General features: G+C 46.2%; 1 protein-coding gene across 2 annotated transcripts in view; it reads right to left on the reverse strand.

The window, feature by feature from the left end:
* The window catches only part of R3HCC1L (R3H domain and coiled-coil containing 1 like), a 194,339-nt gene that overhangs the window by 82,029 nt on the left and 89,473 nt on the right, over positions 1 to 22,837 (reverse strand). For both annotated transcript variants that reach the window (XM_085606336.1, XM_085606337.1), the window contains exon 4: positions 17,397 to 17,572. In XM_085606336.1, coding sequence (XP_085462462.1) covers positions 17,397 to 17,572 — 176 coding nt within the window. The remainder of the gene's footprint in view (positions 1 to 17,396; positions 17,573 to 22,837) is intronic.

Below are 22,837 nucleotides of genomic sequence, written 5' to 3' on the forward strand. Positions count from 1 at the left end.
CATCACAGCCTTCGTCGGCCCAGCTTGCCTGAATCCTGATGGTGCAATGAGCAAGGGACTCACGTCTGAGCATACCCTCCCACACTGAGTGTGGATAAAATCGATTTGGGAAAAAGGGGGTGGTGATGGACAGAGTTTCTGAATGATGCAGAATACTCTTACCAAGTCAAGAGATCATGGTTTTAATCCATCACCGTTTTTTAGCTCACTGCACCATCCCAGCTCAGAACCTGGCTACATGCAAATTAGTCTGTACCTGTCCCAGTGCATGATGGGAACAGGGCAAACCAAACTACCAAGCCAATTCTTATACTGGGAAGGAAACAAGCTTCCGGGGACCGGTTTCTGGCATCACAGCCTTCGTCGGCCCAGCTTGCCTGAATCCTGATGGTGCAATGAGCAAGGGACTCACGTCTGAGCATACCCTCCCACACTGAGTGTGGATAAAATCGATTTGGGAAAAAGGGGGTGGTGATGGACAGAGTTTCTGAATGATGCAGAATACTCTTACCAAGTCAAGAGATCATGGTTTTAATCCATCACCGTTTTTTAGCTCACTGCACCATCCCAGCTCAGAACCTGGCTACATGCAAATTAGTCTGTACCTGTCCCAGTGCATGATGGGAACAGGGCAAACCAAACTACCAAGCCAATTCTTATACTGGGAAGGAAACAAGCTTCCGGGGACCGGTTTCTGGCATCACAGCCTTCGTCGGCCCAGCTTGCCTGAATCCTGATGGTGCAATGAGCAAGGGACTCACGTCTGAGCATACCCTCCCACACTGAGTGTGGATAAAATCGATTTGGGAAAAAGGGGGTGGTGATGGACAGAGTTTCTGAATGATGCAGAATACTCTTACCAAGTCAAGAGATCATGGTTTTAATCCATCACCGTTTTTTAGCTCACTGCACCATCCCAGCTCAGAACCTGGCTACATGCAAATTAGTCTGTACCTGTCCCAGTGCATGATGGGAACAGGGCAAACCAAACTACCAAGCCAATTCTTATACTGGGAAGGAAACAAGCTTCCGGGGACCGGTTTCTGGCATCACAGCCTTCGTCGGCCCAGCTTGCCTGAATCCTGATGGTGCAATGAGCAAGGGACTCACGTCTGAGCATACCCTCCCACACTGAGTGTGGATAAAATCGATTTGGGAAAAAGGGGGTGGTGATGGACAGAGTTTCTGAATGATGCAGAATACTCTTACCAAGTCAAGAGATCATGGTTTTAATCCATCACCGTTTTTTAGCTCACTGCACCATCCCAGCTCAGAACCTGGCTACATGCAAATTAGTCTGTACCTGTCCCAGTGCATGATGGGAACAGGGCAAACCAAACTACCAAGCCAATTCTTATACTGGGAAGGAAACAAGCTTCCGGGGACCGGTTTCTGGCATCACAGCCTTCGTCGGCCCAGCTTGCCTGAATCCTGATGGTGCAATGAGCAAGGGACTCACGTCTGAGCATACCCTCCCACACTGAGTGTGGATAAAATCGATTTGGGAAAAAGGGGGTGGTGATGGACAGAGTTTCTGAATGATGCAGAATACTCTTACCAAGTCAAGAGATCATGGTTTTAATCCATCACCGTTTTTTAGCTCACTGCACCATCCCAGCTCAGAACCTGGCTACATGCAAATTAGTCTGTACCTGTCCCAGTGCATGATGGGAACAGGGCAAACCAAACTACCAAGCCAATTCTTATACTGGGAAGGAAACAAGCTTCCGGGGACCGGTTTCTGGCATCACAGCCTTCGTCGGCCCAGCTTGCCTGAATCCTGATGGTGCAATGAGCAAGGGACTCACGTCTGAGCATACCCTCCCACACTGAGTGTGGATAAAATCAATTTGGGAAAAAGGGGGTGGTGATGGACAGAGTTTCTGAATGATGCAGAATACTCTTACCAAGTCAAGAGATCATAGTTTTAATCCATCACCGTTTTTTAGCTCACTGCACCATCCCAGCTCAGAACCTGGCTACATGCAAATTAGTCTGTACCTGTCCCAGTGCATGATGGGAACAGGGCAAACCAAACTACCAAGCCAATTCTTATACTGGGAAGGAAACAAGCTTCCGGGGACCGGTTTCTGGTATCACAGCCTTCGTCGGCCCAGCTTGCCTGAATCCTGATGGTGCAATGAGCAAGGGACTCACGTCTGAGCATACCCTCCCACACTGAGTGTGGATAAAATCGATTTGGGAAAAAGGGGGTGGTGATGGACAGAGTTTCTGAATGATGCAGAATACTCTTACCAAGTCAAGAGATCATGGTTTTAATCCATCACCGTTTTTTAGCTCACTGCACCATCCCAGCTCAGAACCTGGCTACATGCAAATTAGTCTGTACCTGTCCCAGTGCATGATGGGAACAGGGCAAACCAAACTACCAAGCCAATTCTTATACTGGGAAGGAAACAAGCTTCCGGGGACCGGTTTCTGGCATCACAGCCTTCGTCGGCCCAGCTTGCCTGAATCCTGATGGTGCAATGAGCAAGGGACTTACGTCTGAGCATACCCTCCCACACTCAGTGTGGGAGGGTATGCTCAGACGTGAGTCCCTTGCTCATTGCACTGGGACAGGTACAGACTAATTTGCATGTAGCCAGGTTCTGAGCTGGGATGGTGCAGTGAGCTAAAAAACGGTGATGGATTAAAACCATGATCTCTTGACTTGGTAAGAGTATTCTGCATCATTCAGAAACTCTGTCCATCACCACCCCCTTTTTCCCAAATCGTTTTTAACCACACTCAGTGTGGGAGGGTATGCTCAGACGTGAGTCCCTTGCTCATTGCACCATCAGGATTCAGGCAAGCCGGGCCGACGAAGGCTGTGATGCCAGAAACCGGTCCCTGGAAGCTTGTTTCCTTCCCAGTATAAGAATTGGCTTGGTAGTTTGGTTTGCCTTGTTCCCATCATGCACTGGGACAGGTACAGACTAATTTGCATGTAGCCAGGTTCTGAGCTGGGATGGTGCAGTGAGCTAAAAAACGGTGATGGATTAAAACCATGATCTCTTGACTTGGTAAGAGTATTCTGCATCATTCAGAAACTCTGTCCATCACCACCCCCTTTTTCCCAAATCGTTTTTAACCACACTCAGTGTGGGAGGGTATGCTCAGACGTGAGTCCCTTGCTCATTGCACCATCAGGATTCAGGCAAGCCGGGCCGACGAAGGCTGTGATGCCAGAAACCGGTCCCTGGAAGCTTGTTTCCTTCCCAGTATAAGAATTGGCTTGGTAGTTTGGTTTGCCTTGTTCCCATCATGCACTGGGACAGGTACAGACTAATTTGCATGTAGCCAGGTTCTGAGCTGGGATGGTGCAGTGAGCTAAAAAACGGTGATGGATTAAAACCATGATCTCTTGACTTGGTAAGAGTATTCTGCATCATTCAGAAACTCTGTCCATCACCACCCCCTTTTTCCCAAATCGTATTCTGAACGATCCAATCACTCAGAAAGAGGTACTAGACGTCTTGAATAGCCTTAAGAGAAACAAAGCGGCAGGCCCAGATGCTCTTCCAAATGAAATATATATCGCTCTAAAAGAACTATTAGCCCCTGTACTGACTAATTTATTTAATATTATTTTCCTCGAGGAGTATCCAATCCCCAAATCTTGGAATGAAGCCACAATTAGTTTGATCCTAAAACCAGGGAAAGATCCTAACTATTGTGAGTCGTATAGACCAATCTCGCTTCTCAACTCTGACTATAAAGTGTATAGTCAGATATTGGCCATCAGACTTGGATCCCTATCTAATAAAATAGTACATGAAGATCAAAAGGGGTTTGTTAGAGGGAGACACTTACACGACCTAACGCACCAGCTGATAGGAGCTATTGATATAGCAACTCAGGAGAAGGTACCTTTGGCAATATTTACCTATGATGCGGCCAAGGCCTTCGACCGAGTTAATTGACTATACTTACACCAAGTCATCACACACTATAACTTAGGTCAGCATTTTGCTAAGGCGATAGCAAATATCTATACGGCCCCGACTGGGAAAATATTGGTAAATGGTGACACTACTAATAGTGTTCAAATCAAGAGGGGCACTAGACAGGGGTGTCCGCTTTCCCCCTTACTCTTTAATTTATATATAGAGCCCCTGGCCAACATGATTCGAACCTCTAATGACCTTACCTCATTCTGTTTTAACAACTGGGAGAAGAGAGTGGCACTATTTGCCGATGACCTGATGGTCTACTCAAATAAGTTAACAGAGACAGCTGTCATTATGGACGATATGTTGATAAGATTTGGGGAAATCTCTGGGTACAAAATAAATCAACAAAAGACAGAGATCATGCAGTGGAATGTACCCTCCCCCCAATATGATTCTAAGAAAGAAATTCGATATCTAGGGATACAAATTCGAGAGGATATTGACGAAATTGCCCAAGGGAACTTGATGTTAAAAATTAGAGAAATGAGGAGACTTTTCAAATCATGGTCATGCTTATCTCTATCCTTTATAGGGAGAGTCAACGTAGTAAAAATGACTATTTTGCCTAAGTTCACCTTTGTTTTTAACGCGATTCCATTGGAGTTCAACACACTGCAAATAAAGAAAATCCAAAGCGAGCTGAACTCCTTCATCTGGGCATCTAAAACATCTAGGATAGCCTGGAAAAATCTGAGCCAAAAAAAACATCGAGGTGGGATAGCTAGTCCAGATCTTTTGATGTATTATAGGGCCTTCCACTTCAAAAACACAAGACATCTCTTTTTAAACCACGCTTCGCATCCTCCTTACTGGAAAGCAATAACCAACCATACTAACTGTTTATATAAATTCGGTCATCCCAGATTCTTTAAAAAAATAAAACTAAAGGTACTGCGAGCAGCATGCAAAACCTGGTCCGATATAAGGAAAATCTGGAACTACCCATACTACAGTTCACATGCCCCAATATGGAATTCTCCCGGTACTCCGGAATGTTTGCAAGACTCTTTAGCTCTTCCACTGAAAAGATCGGGAATAACAGTATGGGGTGATCTCTTAGAAAATGGAATGCTAAAATCATGGGAAGATCTGGCGACGCTAACTATGAATGGAATTTCGAGGTTCAAATTCTATCAATTGACCAACTGGGTTAAATCGCAAGTCATTGGACCAGAACACTCCACAATTACAGGTGATAACCTCCATAAATCCCTGGGAAAGAAAGAAGTCGCGAAGTGGTACTGGTCCCTGGTAGAGAAGCAAGAATCGGACTACGATTTTCCAGACTGTAAATGGAAGAAGATCTTTCCGGCTGAAGACCTACAACACGCTTGGCAAGTATCTTATACTCACTTGTGGTATACTACTATTTCTGCACCATTGAGGAAAAATCATTTGTTTACCCTACATAGGTCGTATTGGACCCCGGGGAAGCTTTCTAGAATGAGTACACAGCTAAAGAAAAAATGCCCAAAACGCGGTGAGGAAGAAGCAAACGATATACATATGTTTTTTTCTTGTCCTCAACTTGGCCAGTTTTGGAACGAAGTAGGCAAGCTTATTGGTAAATGCTTAAATCTGGCCTTTAAGGTAAGACCTTTTTCTGTTATATTTGGTATTTTGGGTATTCTAGACTGTGGTAAAATTAACTTAACTAAAAATCAGAAACATCTCTTATTTGTACTCATATTGATAGCAAGACGTGAAATTTGTTTAAAATGGATACAACCCATTCCTCCAATGATTCACGAATGGGTGGGGTCGGTACACAAATGTAGGTCTTTGGATAAAGCTAGAGGAGTATCCAAACGCACCGTGTATTGGGAGATGTGGGATAACCTCAGTTGGTAGGGTAGGAAGGGTTGTCCGATGATTTAACATCGCGATCAAAACCGTTGGCTCATAGCTGCAGTACTCAGAACCCTTGATCTATGAGATCGGTAGTATTGAAGCAAGGCCTCAAATTCAACTACAAGGGCGCCTATACTCAAGAGGACCTGATTGCATTTCATTTATCAAGATCGCATAAATGAGGACAATAAAAAATAAATAAATAAATAAAAATAGGGTCAACTACCTAAAATGGAATAAGGACAGGGCCCTGTAACAAAAAGTGTTTTATAGAGAATTACTAAATTACATATTACCATAAAGTTACCTTTATGTTGACTATTAGTCGTTTGGGTCGTCCCCACTTTCAACCTGTGGGTATCACTGCCCCCTACTTGCAGGAACAGAAGCTGTTTCTATAGTACCGAGTTGGAAAAGCTGGAATCATACACGCATGCCAGCATCAAACACAGCATGCCATCATCCTTGTGCGTTATGAGAGCGCTCTCTTCAGTTCCCCCTCAAAAAAGAAGCTAATTGGGCAGAACTGGGTGACCGATGGCAATGGGGCAGCAGGAGTGCGTTAATAATGGGAAAGACCCTACACCTATCATATATTCTTATGTCCTGAATCTGTCTCAATCTCAAACAATGGGCAGGAAGATTTCACAACAACAGAGACGGTATCAGGCAGTTAAGGCATAAGCAAACAGGTTGTGGAGGACTTACTTGCCCAGTTTTGTATCAGTCGAGGAAGATACCTTTGGTGTATAGTAGCAGTACAATGTGTGTAGAGTAGCCTACCTACCTGACTGACAGCTATATGCTGGAAGAATGCCACTGATGAAGCCTTAGCTCTGGGGGAGTGCGCCGTGGCACCGGATGGAGGTTGGGCTCCATAAAAAGTGCAGTAATGGATGATGCATGATGTTGTCCATCTGGCAATGGCGTCCTTAGCAGCCAGCCAGCCGGCATTATTGCTCAAATGCTCACAAAAAGTTGATAAGACTGACTTCCTGGTAAGCAGTCCAACATGGCGGGTGTGAGTTGATTATCTCTGGCCCGACTGTGTTAATCCTTAACAATCCTACGGACCTAGAGCTGAGAATGCCTTTAGATGCCACTGTCTGCCTTAGGTACACATTTATCCTGCAGGAGTTTCCGAAGTCAGAGGTCGGAAAGGAGGGCCTTCGCCCGCTTGCGGTTGCTAACAATCGTTCGGGCTGATTAGGCATGGGCCTTCTGCTAAGGTGCTCCACCCAGCTTGGTGATCCCTTGTGGTGCTGGCCGCAAGAGGTCAACAAGTGGCAGGAGGTGCAGCCCAAAAGCGCCCAGAAAGATGCGCTGCAGCCCCTGCATCAGGTCCGGGGAGAGGGGGCAGGAATGGCCCACATTGACTCTGGGAGACCGCGGGACAAATCGTGTGGTGTGTCAGGCCTTTCTCCCCCCCATCTAAGAGGCGAGTGGGCCCGTGGGATGCACGGGAGAAGCAAAAGACTGCAAGTCGACAACATTGTTGCGGCGCAGCACCACACGTGGTGGTGGAGACAAGGGAGACCCCGTGCTACAAATTACCGGGCCACAGGGAGTGTCAGTGGCACTGGTGGGCACTTCCCCTAGGACTAAAATACTGGACAATATTCCCTGGAGCGGTGAATGTTTACTGGACCCCCCTTTTCTCTCACATCCTCCTGTCACTCTAAAACTCTCAAACTACAATCCTCAATCCATAATTCCAGATGTTCCCTGTAGTGGATGTGGGGCTTGTATATAGGTGACAACTACATTTCCTGATGCGGCACATCTGGAGCAAAGGACGCTTGGGTGATAGAGTAAATTGGTGCTACCTTTGTCAGAATTGACCTGCCTCCAGCAGCAAGGCCTGCTATTCCTGCATTAACCCGCAGAACTCTAGGCCAGTGTTACTCTCCCGGGAGATGGGCTACTACAAGGCCTTAAGCTCGGGCATCAAGGCAAGATTTGTAAATTGCCAAAACCACCCCTACCACTGCGGGCAGATCACCCAAACCCAAGTCAAGCTGATTTACAGCTCCCATTGGAAATGATTCTCAAATGCATCCAAACAAACTACAAAGCTTTAGAGAAGGAAATTGGCGAGGTGCGAGTTAAACTGTCCTTGCTATACCAAGATGTGCGAAATCAGTCACAATGTATTTCTACTGCAGAGGATGAGATTCGTACAGTTACAAAAACCTTTTAAAAGATTCATGAAACACTGGCACAACTTGAACAGAGAGTGGGAGACACAGAAACTCAATCCCACCATAACAACTCTAGACTGGTGGGAATCGCTGAAGGGAAAGAAGGTCCTAAACTCTCACAATTTCCGTTTGACGGATTCAAGTCTTGGCTATCAGAGAAGGCACTGTACTCCTACTTCTTCTTGGAGAGAGCTTATAGGTCACTGGTCCCAAGGCCGACCCTCCCACATTTCCCTGGCGCACCCACCTAGACCCTTGACAGTCAGAATCCTGAACTACGCTTCCCATGGCTGGATTCTTCGAGTGGTACGGGATCGAGAGGAGGTGCAGTGAGACTCATCTAAAGTACTGATATTCCCTGACTATGAGCTACAGCGATTGTAGCTGCGGGCCCCAGCAGCGCCTCCCCGTGAGACGGGGTGAGTTGGGAGGGGGCTGGCAAAGACTCCACTCTCCTCACTCGTGCTGCGGGACAGTGAGCTACCTAGTCTGGGGGGCCCTGGGAGAAAAGACACCCGGGTAGGAGGGCATGGAGCAAAGAAAGAGGCCTGTTCCCTCCCGCCCCCGCTGACATGCCAATACTATCTCCTATCGCCCACATACACCGGAGGCCGCGGGAAGTTCTCATGAGAGGAGGCCCGTAGTGGGAGAGACAACGGAGCTCATGCTTGACCAGGTGTGACCAGACTTCACTAGCAACACTTAACCTCCTCCCACGCAGGGGGAGCGGATTGGGGTCCTCTCCTTGAGATACAGGCTGTCTCTAGGCATTAGGGGCCAGCCGCTACCTTCCACATATTAGAATCGGACAAGCTTCAAGGCTGCTAGTGCCTCCCCAGAACAGACTTTATGTCAGCATATTAGACTGGGGATACAGCGAGCCTTGGATTGTGGAGTTGTGTTGGCGGACTGGAATGCTGACTACCCTGGGTGCTGACCACTGGTGCCGCCGCCAGCGTTTAGGACCTGGACTCGCCACAAAACTGCTTGTGCCTCACCAGAAAAGATTAATCTGTGCCCATTAACCTGGGGAAATACTAGCTATCCCCCTCCTACCAACTGATATGCACTAGGCCAAAGCAAAGCAAGCGCCGCGGGTCTAGCCAGGCCCCTCCCTTCGATGCCACCCCCAACTGGTCAATCTTCTGTTGGCACAGAGGTGTCCTGCAACGCCATGGCGTCCACAAAACCACTGCAAACTATGCCAGAACCCATGGCAAGAAAACTAGAAAAGATCCTCACAACTGTTGCGGGGACCATGCTAGACCTTGGAAACAGAGTGGATGTAGTGGCAGTGGATCTGGGCCTCTTGCATGAAGTTCAACGCAAGCTTTCAGTTAGAGTCAAACAGGCAGAATCGGCCATACAAGACCTTCAGCCCCAGACTAAAGACCTTGATGATCGAGTCATAGAAGTCACTAATAAAGTTTGCTTCCTGGAGAGCCAAGATGAGCAAACTGAATGAGATTGTGCTGCAATAGCCTACACATCATAGGCTTCCCAGAAGGCGCGGAGGGCAAGGACCTCACAACATTTTACAAGGACTTGTTATCCACCCAAGTAGAACTCACAAGCTATTTTACGATCACACATGCCCACAGAGTACCCACCTAGCATCACTCACCTGGCACACCTCCAAGGCTGGTGGAGGACAAATTAGTGAACTACAGGGATAAAGATACAATTGTGCAGGCTGCCAGGCAAAAGGGCCACGTTACTTACGAGAACACACAGATACTTCTCTTTCCAGACTACACCATCACAGCCCAGGGTAAAAGGGTCTCTTTTATGAGGGAGAAATGAAAACTGTGAGACGCCGACCTCAAATACTCCCTGGTATTTCTGTTGAAACTCAAAGATCTCGCAAACCAAAGGACATACTTCTTCACGGAGCCTGCCAATACCTGGGATTGGGTAAAATTGCGGCAACATTACTCGCCAGAGCCTGAACCTGCCACCTCACACAAACACCTAACAGCCCCTTGACTGGACGAGGCTCCTGTCGTAGACTCATCACAGCCAAATCTGCCTCTGGCATCCAGAGGCAAGAACAGGTGCACTGCAAGAGGGTCTTTGCCTTAGAATACCGGGGGAAGGCTCTCTCTGATCACAACCCTCTCCTGCTGTGGCACACCAGCTCCCACCACGATACTACAGCCCACAGCTCTCAAAGACCAAGCATTCCGCGAAAAGACACATGATACGATCACAAGCTACATACTGAAATTAGCAACACGGCCACCCCATACTAAATGGAGTGGGAGGCCCTGAAAATGGTGGTGAGAGGACACTGCATCCACACAACCAAAGGTGCACTCCGCCGTGAGTTAGAACAAGTAGAAACCTCTCTGCGCAACTTGGAGGTGGCCGCAATGAGGGATGACGCTGCCAGCGATGGGCTGGTGGAGGCGAGGGACCACCATGCCCTACTGCTTGAGTCACTATGGTGTATTGACTACAAGGCGCAACAAACCAAGATTCATGCAGAGGGAGACAAGCCGGGACGCTCACTGGAGTGGATGTTTCGGCGTGAATCTGCCACTACACCAGTAACAGCTATCCACACCTCCCCTTATTCCATTGTAGGCTGTCAGGATAAAATACACAGAGCAACTTCACGCCTGTCTTGTGGCAACGCAGAATTGCAGAATTTCTTCCAACTGTTACCCTGCAAGCAGTGACAGTGGAGCAGATGAATATCCTAGATGGCCCAATCACAGGACAGGAAATCTGAAGCACTATACACGATTCTCCGAGGTGCAAGACCCTAGGCCTTGATGGCCTACCTATTAAGTTTTATAAAAACATATGAGGACTTCCTAGTCCCAAAGCTGGTTGAACTATATACCTCCGCTCTCACCTTTGGGACTCTTGCTGACATCCATCTGGGAGGCACAGTTGGTATTCATCCCGAAACCAGGAAAGGATCCCTTTGAAGGCACCTCTTACAGGCCTCTATCTGTGCAAGGCTGATGGAACGTATGCTTCAAGTAGTCCACCCTGACCAAAATGGATTCATATCGGGCAGATCCACATCTAGCAATTTCCGCAGGCTGCACAGACTGCTCGAGGAAGCCCCGCCTCAATGGCCCTATTCTGCCTTCCTGGTCTTAGAAGCGGAGAAGACATTCGACAAATTAGACTGGGAACACATATTCACGGTCATGAAGACAACGGGCCTTGGTAATGAGATGCTGCTAGCGATCAAATTCTTCTACACCGCACCACCTGTAAGAGTAAAAATATTAATTACGGAGAAACACATGGTGTCTCTCTTTATGCCGTTGATGTTGTCATATACAAAAGAGACATACAGACCAGCATACCAATATAGAAGATACAGGACAAATCTTGGATGCTTTTAAGGCCGCCACAGGTTTGCGGGACACATGGCCAAGACTGGTTTGTTTCCGTTTCACCCTGAATGTCTGGTGCACAAAAAAAAGTTAACACCCACAAAATTACATGGGAACCCCTCACTATTTAATACCTGGGCAACAACATTTATCACACCGCTCGTGACCTGATAGACGGCAACCTCATGAAAGCAATCTCCTCTCTCCGGCCTTAAATTACCTTCTGGCGCTTTATCCCTATTACGATACAAGGTCAAGTTTAATTCCCTAAACTGGTGATGCTGCACAGACTACCATATCACTTCATCAACCTACCAATCCCTATTCCTTGCAGCACATTTCACCTACTCAACAAAATGCTGGGAGATTTCGTCTGGAATAAGGAGAGGCGCAGAGGGGCTGGACACTGGAGCTGTGCTGCTAGATAGTAGTGTTCAAATATCGGGGCCCCTAGACTCCCGTGGTCTGTGGGAAGTTACAATTTGGCTAGGGCCTTTCTGGCCTACTAATGCAACTGTATAACTGGTAGCCAGAAGCTTCCCAACCACTGACAACAAAAATACCCATTTGAGTTCGGTACAGTGCTTTGAAGTGGGTGGCTTTGGTTAGACGACAAACAAGAAATTCCCATTTGTTTCTGCAATTGGATTCTTGGCGCAAACGGGTTGGTGGGTTTCTAATTGCGGGATATTGGTATAACCAAACTGGGAGATGTATGGACCTCAAACCATATGACATTTTACACTGAATTTTATGATTTGCATAGGTCTATTTTTTCGATTTCTACAATTGAGACATGCCATAGACAAATATAAACACAGGTTGAATCCCATATCGAATTTTTATAAAGTAGAAGCAAAAATTACCATGGTAAAAGTAGAGGATGGGGCATATCCAGTCTGGATCAGGCCTTGATGGTTGATGGTGCATACACCTGACCCTTTGCTAGTGCTCAGATCTAAGTAGGGTGAAGATCTTGGAGAATTTGATGAGGACAATTGGCATGATCCAAAGATGGCTGCTTGAGAAATATCCATCCTGGCAAGCTGAGTCTGAGACTGATTCAAGTTAAATATTTTCACAGGGTCTATTATTCCCCAGAGATTCCACCATATGAAGAAGACTCTGTCTCCTGATTATATGCATTGTGATGGGACAATAGGACAATCCCAATCATATGTATAATAGTACCTGTCATCCAAGTATATTGGTCTCAGATCTGAAATCTTTGGCAAGAGGTAACAAGCACCCCAGGGACCCAAAGGCTAAATGTATTCTTCTGGAGATACAGGATGACTGGGATGGGAACACAGGCAACAAGATGTTGATTGCACTCAGCCATTTTGTAGCTAAGTGTGATATAGCCCGCTACTGGAGGGCACCCACAGCCCCAATGATATTAGAATGTGTCAGAGGCATAGATCAATGTGGTGCAGCAGAGGACTCAGTCTACAAAAACCGGGGTTGCCCCGGGACACACAAAAAGGTCTGGGGAAAATGGTGGGACCATTACCAGTCAACTGGCCTCCCCAGTGATATTACACATTATTTTCTTGGCAATGTTGACTTGATCAGCATGATGATAATTGCTTATGATCAGTCATGTTCTTTCTTGTCTGTTTATATACTGTTTTTGCCGCTTTCTGATGTCTTTGTAATGTACTGTTGACTATTTACATAGAGAAAACAATTGAATTGATGTTTAAAAAAAGTTGATATGATAAATACAGATCCATGGCTTGGTTCAGACAAGTGGAAGGTACATCTGTCATCCAGATTTTGCTAAGTCCACTCAGGTGAGGAGGCACATGAGATATGGAAACAAAGTCAGGAGACTAATCATTCAGGTTAGATTGAATTCTGACAGTACTTTTGCTACATAAGAAGAATGAGCCAAGAGAACTGCCCTATATCTAAGAAACACAGTGAAAAGTTTTGAGACGCAGAGGGCTTTCTGCTAACTTATGCAGTCACCAATATTATGGCCACCAAAATGCTATCTTTCCAGAGGAGTAGCTCAATGACCTGGGAGTTCTAAAAGGTTTTGCGCATCAACATGGTCAGAACTGAGTTTAAAGGAGAGTGGGACGCCCTAGTAAAGGGAACACAAACAGTCAGATGTCTCTTGAGAGTTTCAGTGGCCATCGATAGATTCTCACTTGGCCAGTTCCCGTACACGCTAATGGCTGTTCCATTGCAGTCCTATCTAAGTGAGGTGACATGAAAAGTACATTAAGCCCCTGGGCAGGTTTTTGTTCTTTGCTAGAACCTAGTGAATGGAACTTAGCAGTTTGTCCTTACACTGGGTTCTAGTGGAGGACTTCCTGCCAGATGCCAAGATCTTCGGCGTCTCTGATAAAAGGCTAGCTTGTTCAGGAGCCTAACGCTCAAGCTGAACGATGAAAGGAAGGGATATAACATGCCTTTAGATCAAACAGTATGCATCTGATTTGTTCCACTAGGCATTGCTGGAGAGTTCCTTGCAAACAGACCCACAATCCCACTTTTAACAGCTGAGAGGGACTGCAAGCTGCAGGCAAGGTAGGGAGAGGACCCTCAAGTGGTCAGGAGCATGCCCCCATCATTCCAGGGTTGAAATCAAGAATGGATGGATGGATCAGGATGGTCTTAGTGTTCTGCTGCATAAACTGCATGGAATCGGTTTGCATGTGATACTAGCCCAATTTAGGATGTCTCTACTGCTACAAGAGGTGGAACCAGTAAGCTATCACAGTCTCATTGGTCATTAAGAGATCTGCTGTTTGGAAGACTGTATCCACCTTTTGTGGAGGAGGAAGGCCTGTGTCATTCACAAGTCCAGAATCATCTCTATTAACTAAATCCTCTAGAAAGGATCAAAGGAATATTTGGGGTACATCACTCAGAAACTAAGCCTGATGGAAGAAAGATGGGTGGAACAGCAGACTGCCGTGCAAAAGTGAGGAAACCTTTAGTTGAGGCCTTCCCCTTTAGTCTTTTCCTGATTACTCCTTTAGTTGGCTGATGACAGCCAGGGACATAAAACTCACATCTCTTTGTGCTTCGCTTGGGAATGCTCTTGACTAGAGACTACCCTGCTGTGAGAAGCATGACTTTACATAAAGGCTGTGTCTGGAAAGCAGACGGGAAATGACACTTGAAAGAACAACCACACAAAACTTGTTCTACAGTTGCTGATGGTGGATACACATCTTCTGCTCGAGTTTGGTGTAAACAATGGTACCTAATTATCCCATTTGTTGTTCCAGTTCAAAGTCCTCTGTAGCCCTGAAAGGGAGTGTTCCGCTGAGTTCTCATGAGCGGAATGTGCAACCAAAGGTGGTGTCAACCTAACATCCAGCTTCCCTGAAGTGAAGTACCATCACCTCAGTGTGGATCTCATGCTGGAAGAACTGTGCACCTGGTATGAAGTGCCTGGAAGCCTGACTGATGAGGGAAGGAGCCTGCTAACCCTGAAGGAGGAGTATCTGTTCAGGAAGAGAGAGGTGTATTGTGTTCCAGGTTCCACCCAGAACTGAGAGACAACGGAGAGCGATTTGAGGACTCCGGTGTCAGTAGACTTGCGGTCTCTGTGCTGGTTCCTCGCTTCCACAATTAACCACAATTATCAGGATCACAATAGCTGAAGCTCCACTGGTTTGTGATTGCGTGTCAAAGTGATCGCCCTGTGTGTGGCTGCAAGTGCCCAGTCATCGGCCTGTGCGTGGCTGCAAGTGCTCAGAGTCATCAGCCTGAGCATGGCAGCAAGTTCCCAGAGTCATAGAGCCTGTGCATGGCTGTAAGTGCAAAGAGTCATCAGCCTGTACGTGGCTGCAAGTGCTCAGTCATCTGCCTGTGCGTGGCTGCAAGTGCTCAGAGTCATCAGCCTGAGCATGGCTGCAAGTTCCCAGAGTCATAGAGCCTGTGCATGGCTGTAAGTGCTCAGAGTCATCAGCCTGTGCATGGCTTAAAGTGCACAGAGTTATCCGCCTGTGCATGGTTGCAAGTGCCCAAAGGTGATTGTCCTGTGGGTAGCCACACCTGCCCAGAGTGTTAGGCATGTGAGTGGCCGTGATAAGTGGCTACAACTGGGTGACCATGCAAAACAGCATCCGCTGACATTGTGACCAGATGGAAGAGGCTGCATCTGAGGCCTTCGCCAAAGACCAGTGGCTTGATTGAGAACATGGCGATGAAGGATTGCCGCCTCCGTTTCTGGCAGGCCCACTGCATGAGTGCAGGCCAGTGGATGAAGGAGGACTCCTGTATGACGCTTCTGGCTAGTGTGCAACTTCTGTGTTGAGAGGGTGCCAAATCGCTGAAGAGCCGGGTGCGCTGCACCAATCCTATGGAGACTGATCTAGTGTGTGCGGCAAGACTAAGAACTAATTACAGAGTACACTGATTTCAGGAGAGATATAGCTTCACCGAATGCATAATCTCACAACCTCCTAAAGCCCCATAGATTTGGGGCGGGGATGGGCACTTAGACCCTGGGCGAACAGAGCCTGGATCAAGGGAGAAGGTTTGAGGGCACAGAGGCACGTCACTGTCAAAAAGCACCAAGTACACCACACTGCATCTTATTATATTGTGTAATATTACATTCTAATTGGTTATAGCGTGCATTAAGGTATTTCTTCCTTGAAAAGACAAGGACTGGGTTGGACATTCATTTATTGTGTTGATGTGTGATTGTTAAGCTTAGAGTTCGAGCATCCTCCACAACACCTTCCTGAGAAGCCTCCGACTCTTCACCACTGTGATAACTGATAGTCAAGTACTAAAGGGGTTGCACTTGGCCCAGTTAACAGAACCATTGTAGGAAGGGCCTGGGACCTAAGAGGCAAATTACCTCAACCCCTATAGTTGAAGCCAAGAACCCCTGCTTGCCCTGTGGTCTTCAAATAGGGTCTAACAGTGTCCCCAGCCTTGGCCTGGACAGGATGGCTATACCCTATCCTACAAGGGCAACTGTTACCCCATGGGAAACCTGGGTATACAATACTTAGTATGATCAGGGACACTGATCCCTCGGCGGCAGATTTCCTACCTAGAATCATGCACCAATGAATGAGTTGTAATTTCTTTCCGTTGTTGGTACTACCAGGGGTTTCCCCCTGAGTAAATACCCTATCCTTCTATATAATCTTTTGATATCTCACACCAGGTGAGTTTCACCTCACCCCGTGTGCATTTCCTGACAGCTATACTGTTTTTCTCTCATTAGATGATGTCCCCTTTACTGTCTCGTTGAGACACTTTATCTAGTTACAAGGGTCATAACGTCATTGACATTAGATGTACAAACAAACATAATTAGCCTAATTATTAAACAGGTTGAGGCACATAAAGCCTAAGGTGTGAAAATGCATGGTTGTTTGGTATCTTGAACACACATCTCTGTTTGTTGTCATTTTGATCTAACTTAATTATTGTTTCTTGGTGGTTCTGTTCAATTGGGACACAATGCACTGTATGGGTCAGCTTGATTTATGACATTTGTCAGATACTGGGTTGCCTCAAGTGCTTTTCTTTCACAGAGACCCTTCACTAACAGAGGATGTGCAAATTTGCATCTTGAATGCCACATGCACCACGTTGAGTTGTCTGTCAATGGGAAACACTGTGGTCGGAAATTGTCCCTTGCTCAGGAAGGACAATGGAACCACAGATTACCACCTTCTCCCGTTGCTGTAATCACAATGTCCTCATTGTGGATAACCCAGAGTAGAGCAAGAAGTATGAGAACCAAGAGATGAGGACAGCCATAAAAATATTTAGCTAATGGTGGAAGCTTCGAACCTTTCACTGATAATCATTTTACTCTCACCACAATCTGCATTCCTTTTCTGCACTTAACATGCAATAGCATAGATGACAAACAACCCAGTTGTACTTCTCACTGATTCAGTGCCAGCTTCACTTACAGGTTATAAGTAATGGAAGGATGTCTGCTTCCAGGCTTGTTACAAGTTACTTCTGCAGCAGAGAAAATTGGGGGTGAAAGACCACGGCAGTCATTAAAATGCTTAAAAAACCCAAATACTCACTGATAGGTTGAAAAAGTTAGAAGCAAGTCCTCAGTCTTGAATTCTTGAGGGAAATCATAGATTTCAATAACATGGGAAAGTTCTGAATCATCCAGGTCCAATTCTGTGGGCTGGTGGCTGTAATAATTATACTGAGGTTCCTGGAAGCTTTCCTCATTTTCTTTATTACCTGCTAACTGGAAAAGAATAAAGAAGTCAGATAAACTCTTCTATTTCAATTTTATTTTTAATTTACAAATTCAAAATGGTACTTTTTGCCATTTTAAATTCAGAGCAATGTGTGAGAAAACTATCTCTTATGTAGTAACAGTTGCAATGGCAGTACCCTTGTTCCATTGCAAATTTCTTTCCCCAGTACCCTTGGGGATATAGAATGCACTGCTATTCCTTGCGTGTTATACCCCAGATAAAATTCAACAGTGACAACGTGTTGCAACAGGAGTTGGTGCATCAACACATGCATTCATTCCAATGTAGGAAAATAGAGTTGCAAAATAAAAAATCTATGCTCTCTGGCAACCTGGACAAAACAACTACCGGTCATCTTAACTTCACTTCAACCAGTCTTCAAAGGCTGCTGTTGGCTCAGATTCAAAATACTTCTTTAATACGGTTAGTCACACCAAACGTATGCACGCTCACAACCTTATTGTGAGTTTGATTACTGAACTTCTGTTGAGTGTACAATGCAACTCTTCTTAAAGGAGTGAACAGGAAGCCGATGAGGACGGTCCTACACATGCTGATGAATGGAGTGGCAGTAGGTCAGCTGATCTGCACAGTTCATCAGGTAGATACATTGGTGATTTACAGCACAAACAACTGTAATCATCTACGTGACAGCTGTGCCCACCACATCAAAACCTCTCATGGCCCATTAATTCGAGGAAGGATCACAAAATTTGACACGTACACACACACACAAACACACATATATAATATATATGTACACACATATATTAGTGGCAATGTTGAAACAGTGTCTGGGATCCAAGTTTCCTATTTCCTACGTTTCCTCGTTTCAATTGTTTTTTGCTCTTTAAAAAAAAAAAAATGTTTTAAAGAGTTTTATAGAGCGCAAACCAGACCCGAGACATCAGGTGTCAGAGCGCTTTACATGAGCATCAGTTTCATTACAGATGAACACATTCATTAGGTCTCGCCTGGCTATCGCATAAGCGATTGCTCAGCGAGACTTATGTAGGGGCTTCAGAAAATGCTCCCAAAGGCTTCCCAGGCGGATCGGGTGGCGGTTACGTGCACAACCACACGCATTCCATTTGCCACCAGCTACTTCCTGCACGTGCGCCACCTCACGCATTCAGAGAGATTTAGTAAGGGGCACAAGACCTTAGGAATGCAGTTTATGGCCAGTGCATGTGAGGCATTCAAGCGCGAAGCTGGCATCTGGCATCGGTCGGATGAAGGAATCGCACCAGGAGCTACGTAACACCTCCACTCCACTCATTGCGGGAGGAACCAGACACTCCAGTTGGTCCGATCCTGCAAGATGCAGGCAAGACTGATTTTGGGCCGTGGGAACTTGCTGCTAATTACTGCTGCAGTGCTGGAACATTGTTAACTTTAAGAATATGGTCATAGTGGGCTCTTGGAGACTCCGACTACTAGTGGGCCATACCCTGGATGGTGCCAATAGTGAATGGAGAATAACCACTAAGGCTTAAGAGGATTGGAAGTGGGACAGGAGACAACCACGGAAACAGTACAGCCTGGACCTCAGGGGGATTGCATAGTTGTTTGTGGATGTAATTTATTTTTGGGAGTAGGAAGCTGTAGAAAATAAAATACTTTTTTTTTGTCATAAAAGTGAGTATTTGGCTGGACAATGATTTATTGCTGCTGTGCTACTTTTGAGTTGGGAGCCTGTGTTCACTTCCTTATATCCCGCCCCAACCCACCACCCCCCAAGGGAGCCTTGGACTGCTTGGACCACGCTAACCTTCAGAGTCAAGTGCAGAAGGGGTACTTGGCCCAGTTGCTCAGAATTCATAATAATATTCATATTATAATATATAATAAAATAATATAATAAGTAGAGCCCTCTAGGACAGCAAGAGTAAAAGGCCTCAACCCCCACAGTTGGGCCTGCTTGCCAGGTGTTCTGACATCAAATACATAAAAAAAGTGTGAAACAGCAAGTACATGGACCACATATGGCAGATTCGTAGACATGCTTCAAAACAAACAGAAGAAACATCCCGTATAAATTGGTAAGAAGAGAATACATCAGATACGCCAGATTGAGCAGTTAAGGTGTGTCTCCATCTATAGAGGAGAGGAGTGCATTAAAAACAAGCTGAAACCATGAGACCAGACTGAGGGTACCGTTCCTCATATTGTGGTAGTACAACGCATCTAACAAGTTAAGTGGAAGAAACAAAACATTGAAGAAACCAAAAAGGAGTTGGAGATTAGAGTTAAGAGAGGGGCGCTATAAACCTATTGCTTGTAAGGGTAAATGACAAGTGGAGCATGTGGGGGGGGGACATCGAGCTGAAGAGCAACTTAAAGAGGTCAGAGGGGAAAGGGGATAACTGCTCTCGAGAAGGGGGTGGTGTGGTCACAAGGAAGGAGGAGAGGTGGTCAGCATGGACATCGATTTGTCCTAGTCAGTGGAGATCGGTCGACAGCAGAGGCCCTTAGCCTTATCCCTATGAAGGGTATCATTCTCAGTCATCACCCATAGTTGCTGGGGATGGGTTGATCTTCTACTGCATGGTGATAATTTTTCTTATACGACCACCAACGCTATATTAAGAAAACGGAAAAAAGGCTTAGAAGGTCTTCGATTACTTATAAATACCAAGTGCAGCCCCCTCCCAGAAGTCTATTCCAGAAAGTTTGCTGATCGCCCTGAGTCAACTCACTACCTCAACCCAATATGACCGCAAACAGGGACAATCTGAAAGCAAGTATTTAAAATCAGTTGCTGTGACTTTGCACAGGAGTCTGAGGCTCTGGGGAATATCCTAGCTATTTGTGGAGGAAAGTGGTAAGCTCTATAAGCTCCAAGTAGCATATACAATTGTATGGGTTTCAGCCTGGCATTGTGGGAAACTTTCTGTCATACAGGGAAATATCAAACTTGACATCTCAAATATCCTGTGTCGCTTGTAAGGAAACTGTGTGTGAGTAATAAGGGCTTTGTTGATCCAAGTAATACGTTTACGGCTGATGCCGAAGTTGTACAGGGAGTTCATCAACCAATGTATGGTTGGTTCCATGCCTTCTATTGACCAGGTCTTCCTAAAGGCCATGCCGTATTAGACCCAAAGTGAAGAATTGACCCTCATGGAGACAGAGCTGTTCATCAAGTTACGGGTATAACAGAATCTGGCCACCCCAAAACAGGTCAACCAGAGTCAGGACACCAGCTTGATGCCACAAGTGTAACTAAGAACCCTCTAGATACCCCACTGATTTGGGGGTAGGCCCAGGAGAGCTATTGTTGGAGCGCAAGGGACAAAGGTTCTGGAGATAAATAAACCTCTATCCAGGCAATGAAAGCACAAACACGTCCACAAGGCCAATGGATGGTCCAATATCACATGCTTCAGCAAGGGACAGCCAAACCAGTAGGCTAGGCACTGGAGCTGGGCTGCTAGATTATAATATTCAAAATTCGGGGAGCCAAGCTCTCCTTGCTCAACTGGGAGGCACAACTTAGACAGGGCCAGGCAAACAATGGGACTTGTACAGGAGTAATTCCTGAAGGAGCTGGTCCAAATCTCAGAGGAATTTCCAAGGAAGGAACACTGGGGAGGTTAGTAAAGTGGTATAAGAGGTGAGGCCGCATTACCATTCTGGTCACCGCAATGCGTCCTACTACAGACAATAGAAGAGACTGCCAAAAAGAAACCTGAGCACCGGAGGGATGTAACCGCCAAAGTACAGTTTCCATCTAATAGGTCCAACGCGAGGTGGAAGATAAGGATACCTAGGTACCAAGAAGAGACACCCACCCATCAAACTGGTCCCTTTTCCAGACCAGTCAGGGGTGGCCCGTGGAACTCAGCAAGAAAAGACAGGGGAGAGAGGGCAACCCAGCCTACTACCCATAAGCCCTGAAACAAGAGTGGATGTCTGTCCCTGAATCATAGGATCCGTATAAAGTATTCGGAGCAGCTATATGGTGCAGGCCCAAAGTGACCCAAGACTAAAAATTGTTTGTCCCAATTCAGCATATCGAATGCTTTTTCCAAGTCTAGAAAAAGGGAGGTGGCCCTGGGCCATTTGGACTTCACCCCTTCTAAAATTCTACACAGCCACTGCATGCTTAGGGGAGTGTTACTACCCAGAACTAGTTTGTTTTGGTTAGCATGTAACAATTGTGGGAGCACCTGCTGTAAAAGGGTGGCCAGAATTTTACTGAGGATCTTATAATGTATGTTCATAACAGCTACAAGACGATAAGAATCATGGTCAGTTGAAATACTCCCTGGCTTTAATATTGAGGTTAAAGTAGCCTCCTGAAAGGTGGTAGCAAGACAACCAATATCCAGTGCCACATTGTACATCCCAACTAACTTGGGTGCTAGAGAGCTTGCAAAAGTTTATAAAACTAGGCCAGGAGACCATCCGTACCTGGTGTCGTACCCGTGGCCTGTTCAATAATTGGCCCTTTAATATCTTGAACTGTAATGGGATGTTGATCTCCCTATTATCAATTGGGGCTAGTCGAGGAAAGGTTATTGCTTTGAGGAATTTAGTCATCCTGGATGGGATGGTAACTGGTGTTGAGTCATAAAGAGCTCAGAAGTAATTAAAGCAATACCAAAGGGGATGATGGACGGAGTGTTGAACATTGGAAGCACTCACCCCCAGTCAACTGATCTGGGTTTAATCCATCATCATTCTTTAGCTCACTTCACCACCCCAGTTCAGACATGGCTATATGCAAATCAGTCTGACCCTGTGCCTCATGGGAACAGTCCAGCCCGAACTGCCAAGCCATGTCTTACCTGGACCGAAAACAAGCATCCTGGGACCGGTTTCGGGTTCATAACCCTCATCAGCCAGGCTATCTTGAATCCAGTGGCAAAGTGAGCAAGGGACCCACGTCTGGGCATACCCTGCCAACTTAGGGCACACAAAGCAATACCAAAGGGGATAATGGACGGAGTGTTGAACATTGCAAGCACTCACGCCCAGTCAACTGATCTGGGTTTAATCCATCATCTTTCTTTAGTTCACTCCTCCACCCCAGTTCAGACATTGCTATATGAAAGTCAGTCTGACCCTGTGCCTGATGAATTAAACCCAGATCAGTTGACTGGAGGTGAGTGCTTGATTTGCTCAAGCGATCCGTCCATCATCCCCTTTGGTATCGCAGAAGTAATTAAAAGCATCTATAGGATAGTCTGTTGAGAGTACTGCAGGATCCCATCCGCATTCTAGAGTGCCGCCTCTGGGGTTTGTTT

Source organism: Triturus cristatus, chromosome 1_2, assembly GCF_964204655.1.
Source record: "Triturus cristatus chromosome 1_2, aTriCri1.1, whole genome shotgun sequence".
Lineage (NCBI taxonomy): Eukaryota > Metazoa > Chordata > Amphibia > Caudata > Salamandridae > Triturus > Triturus cristatus.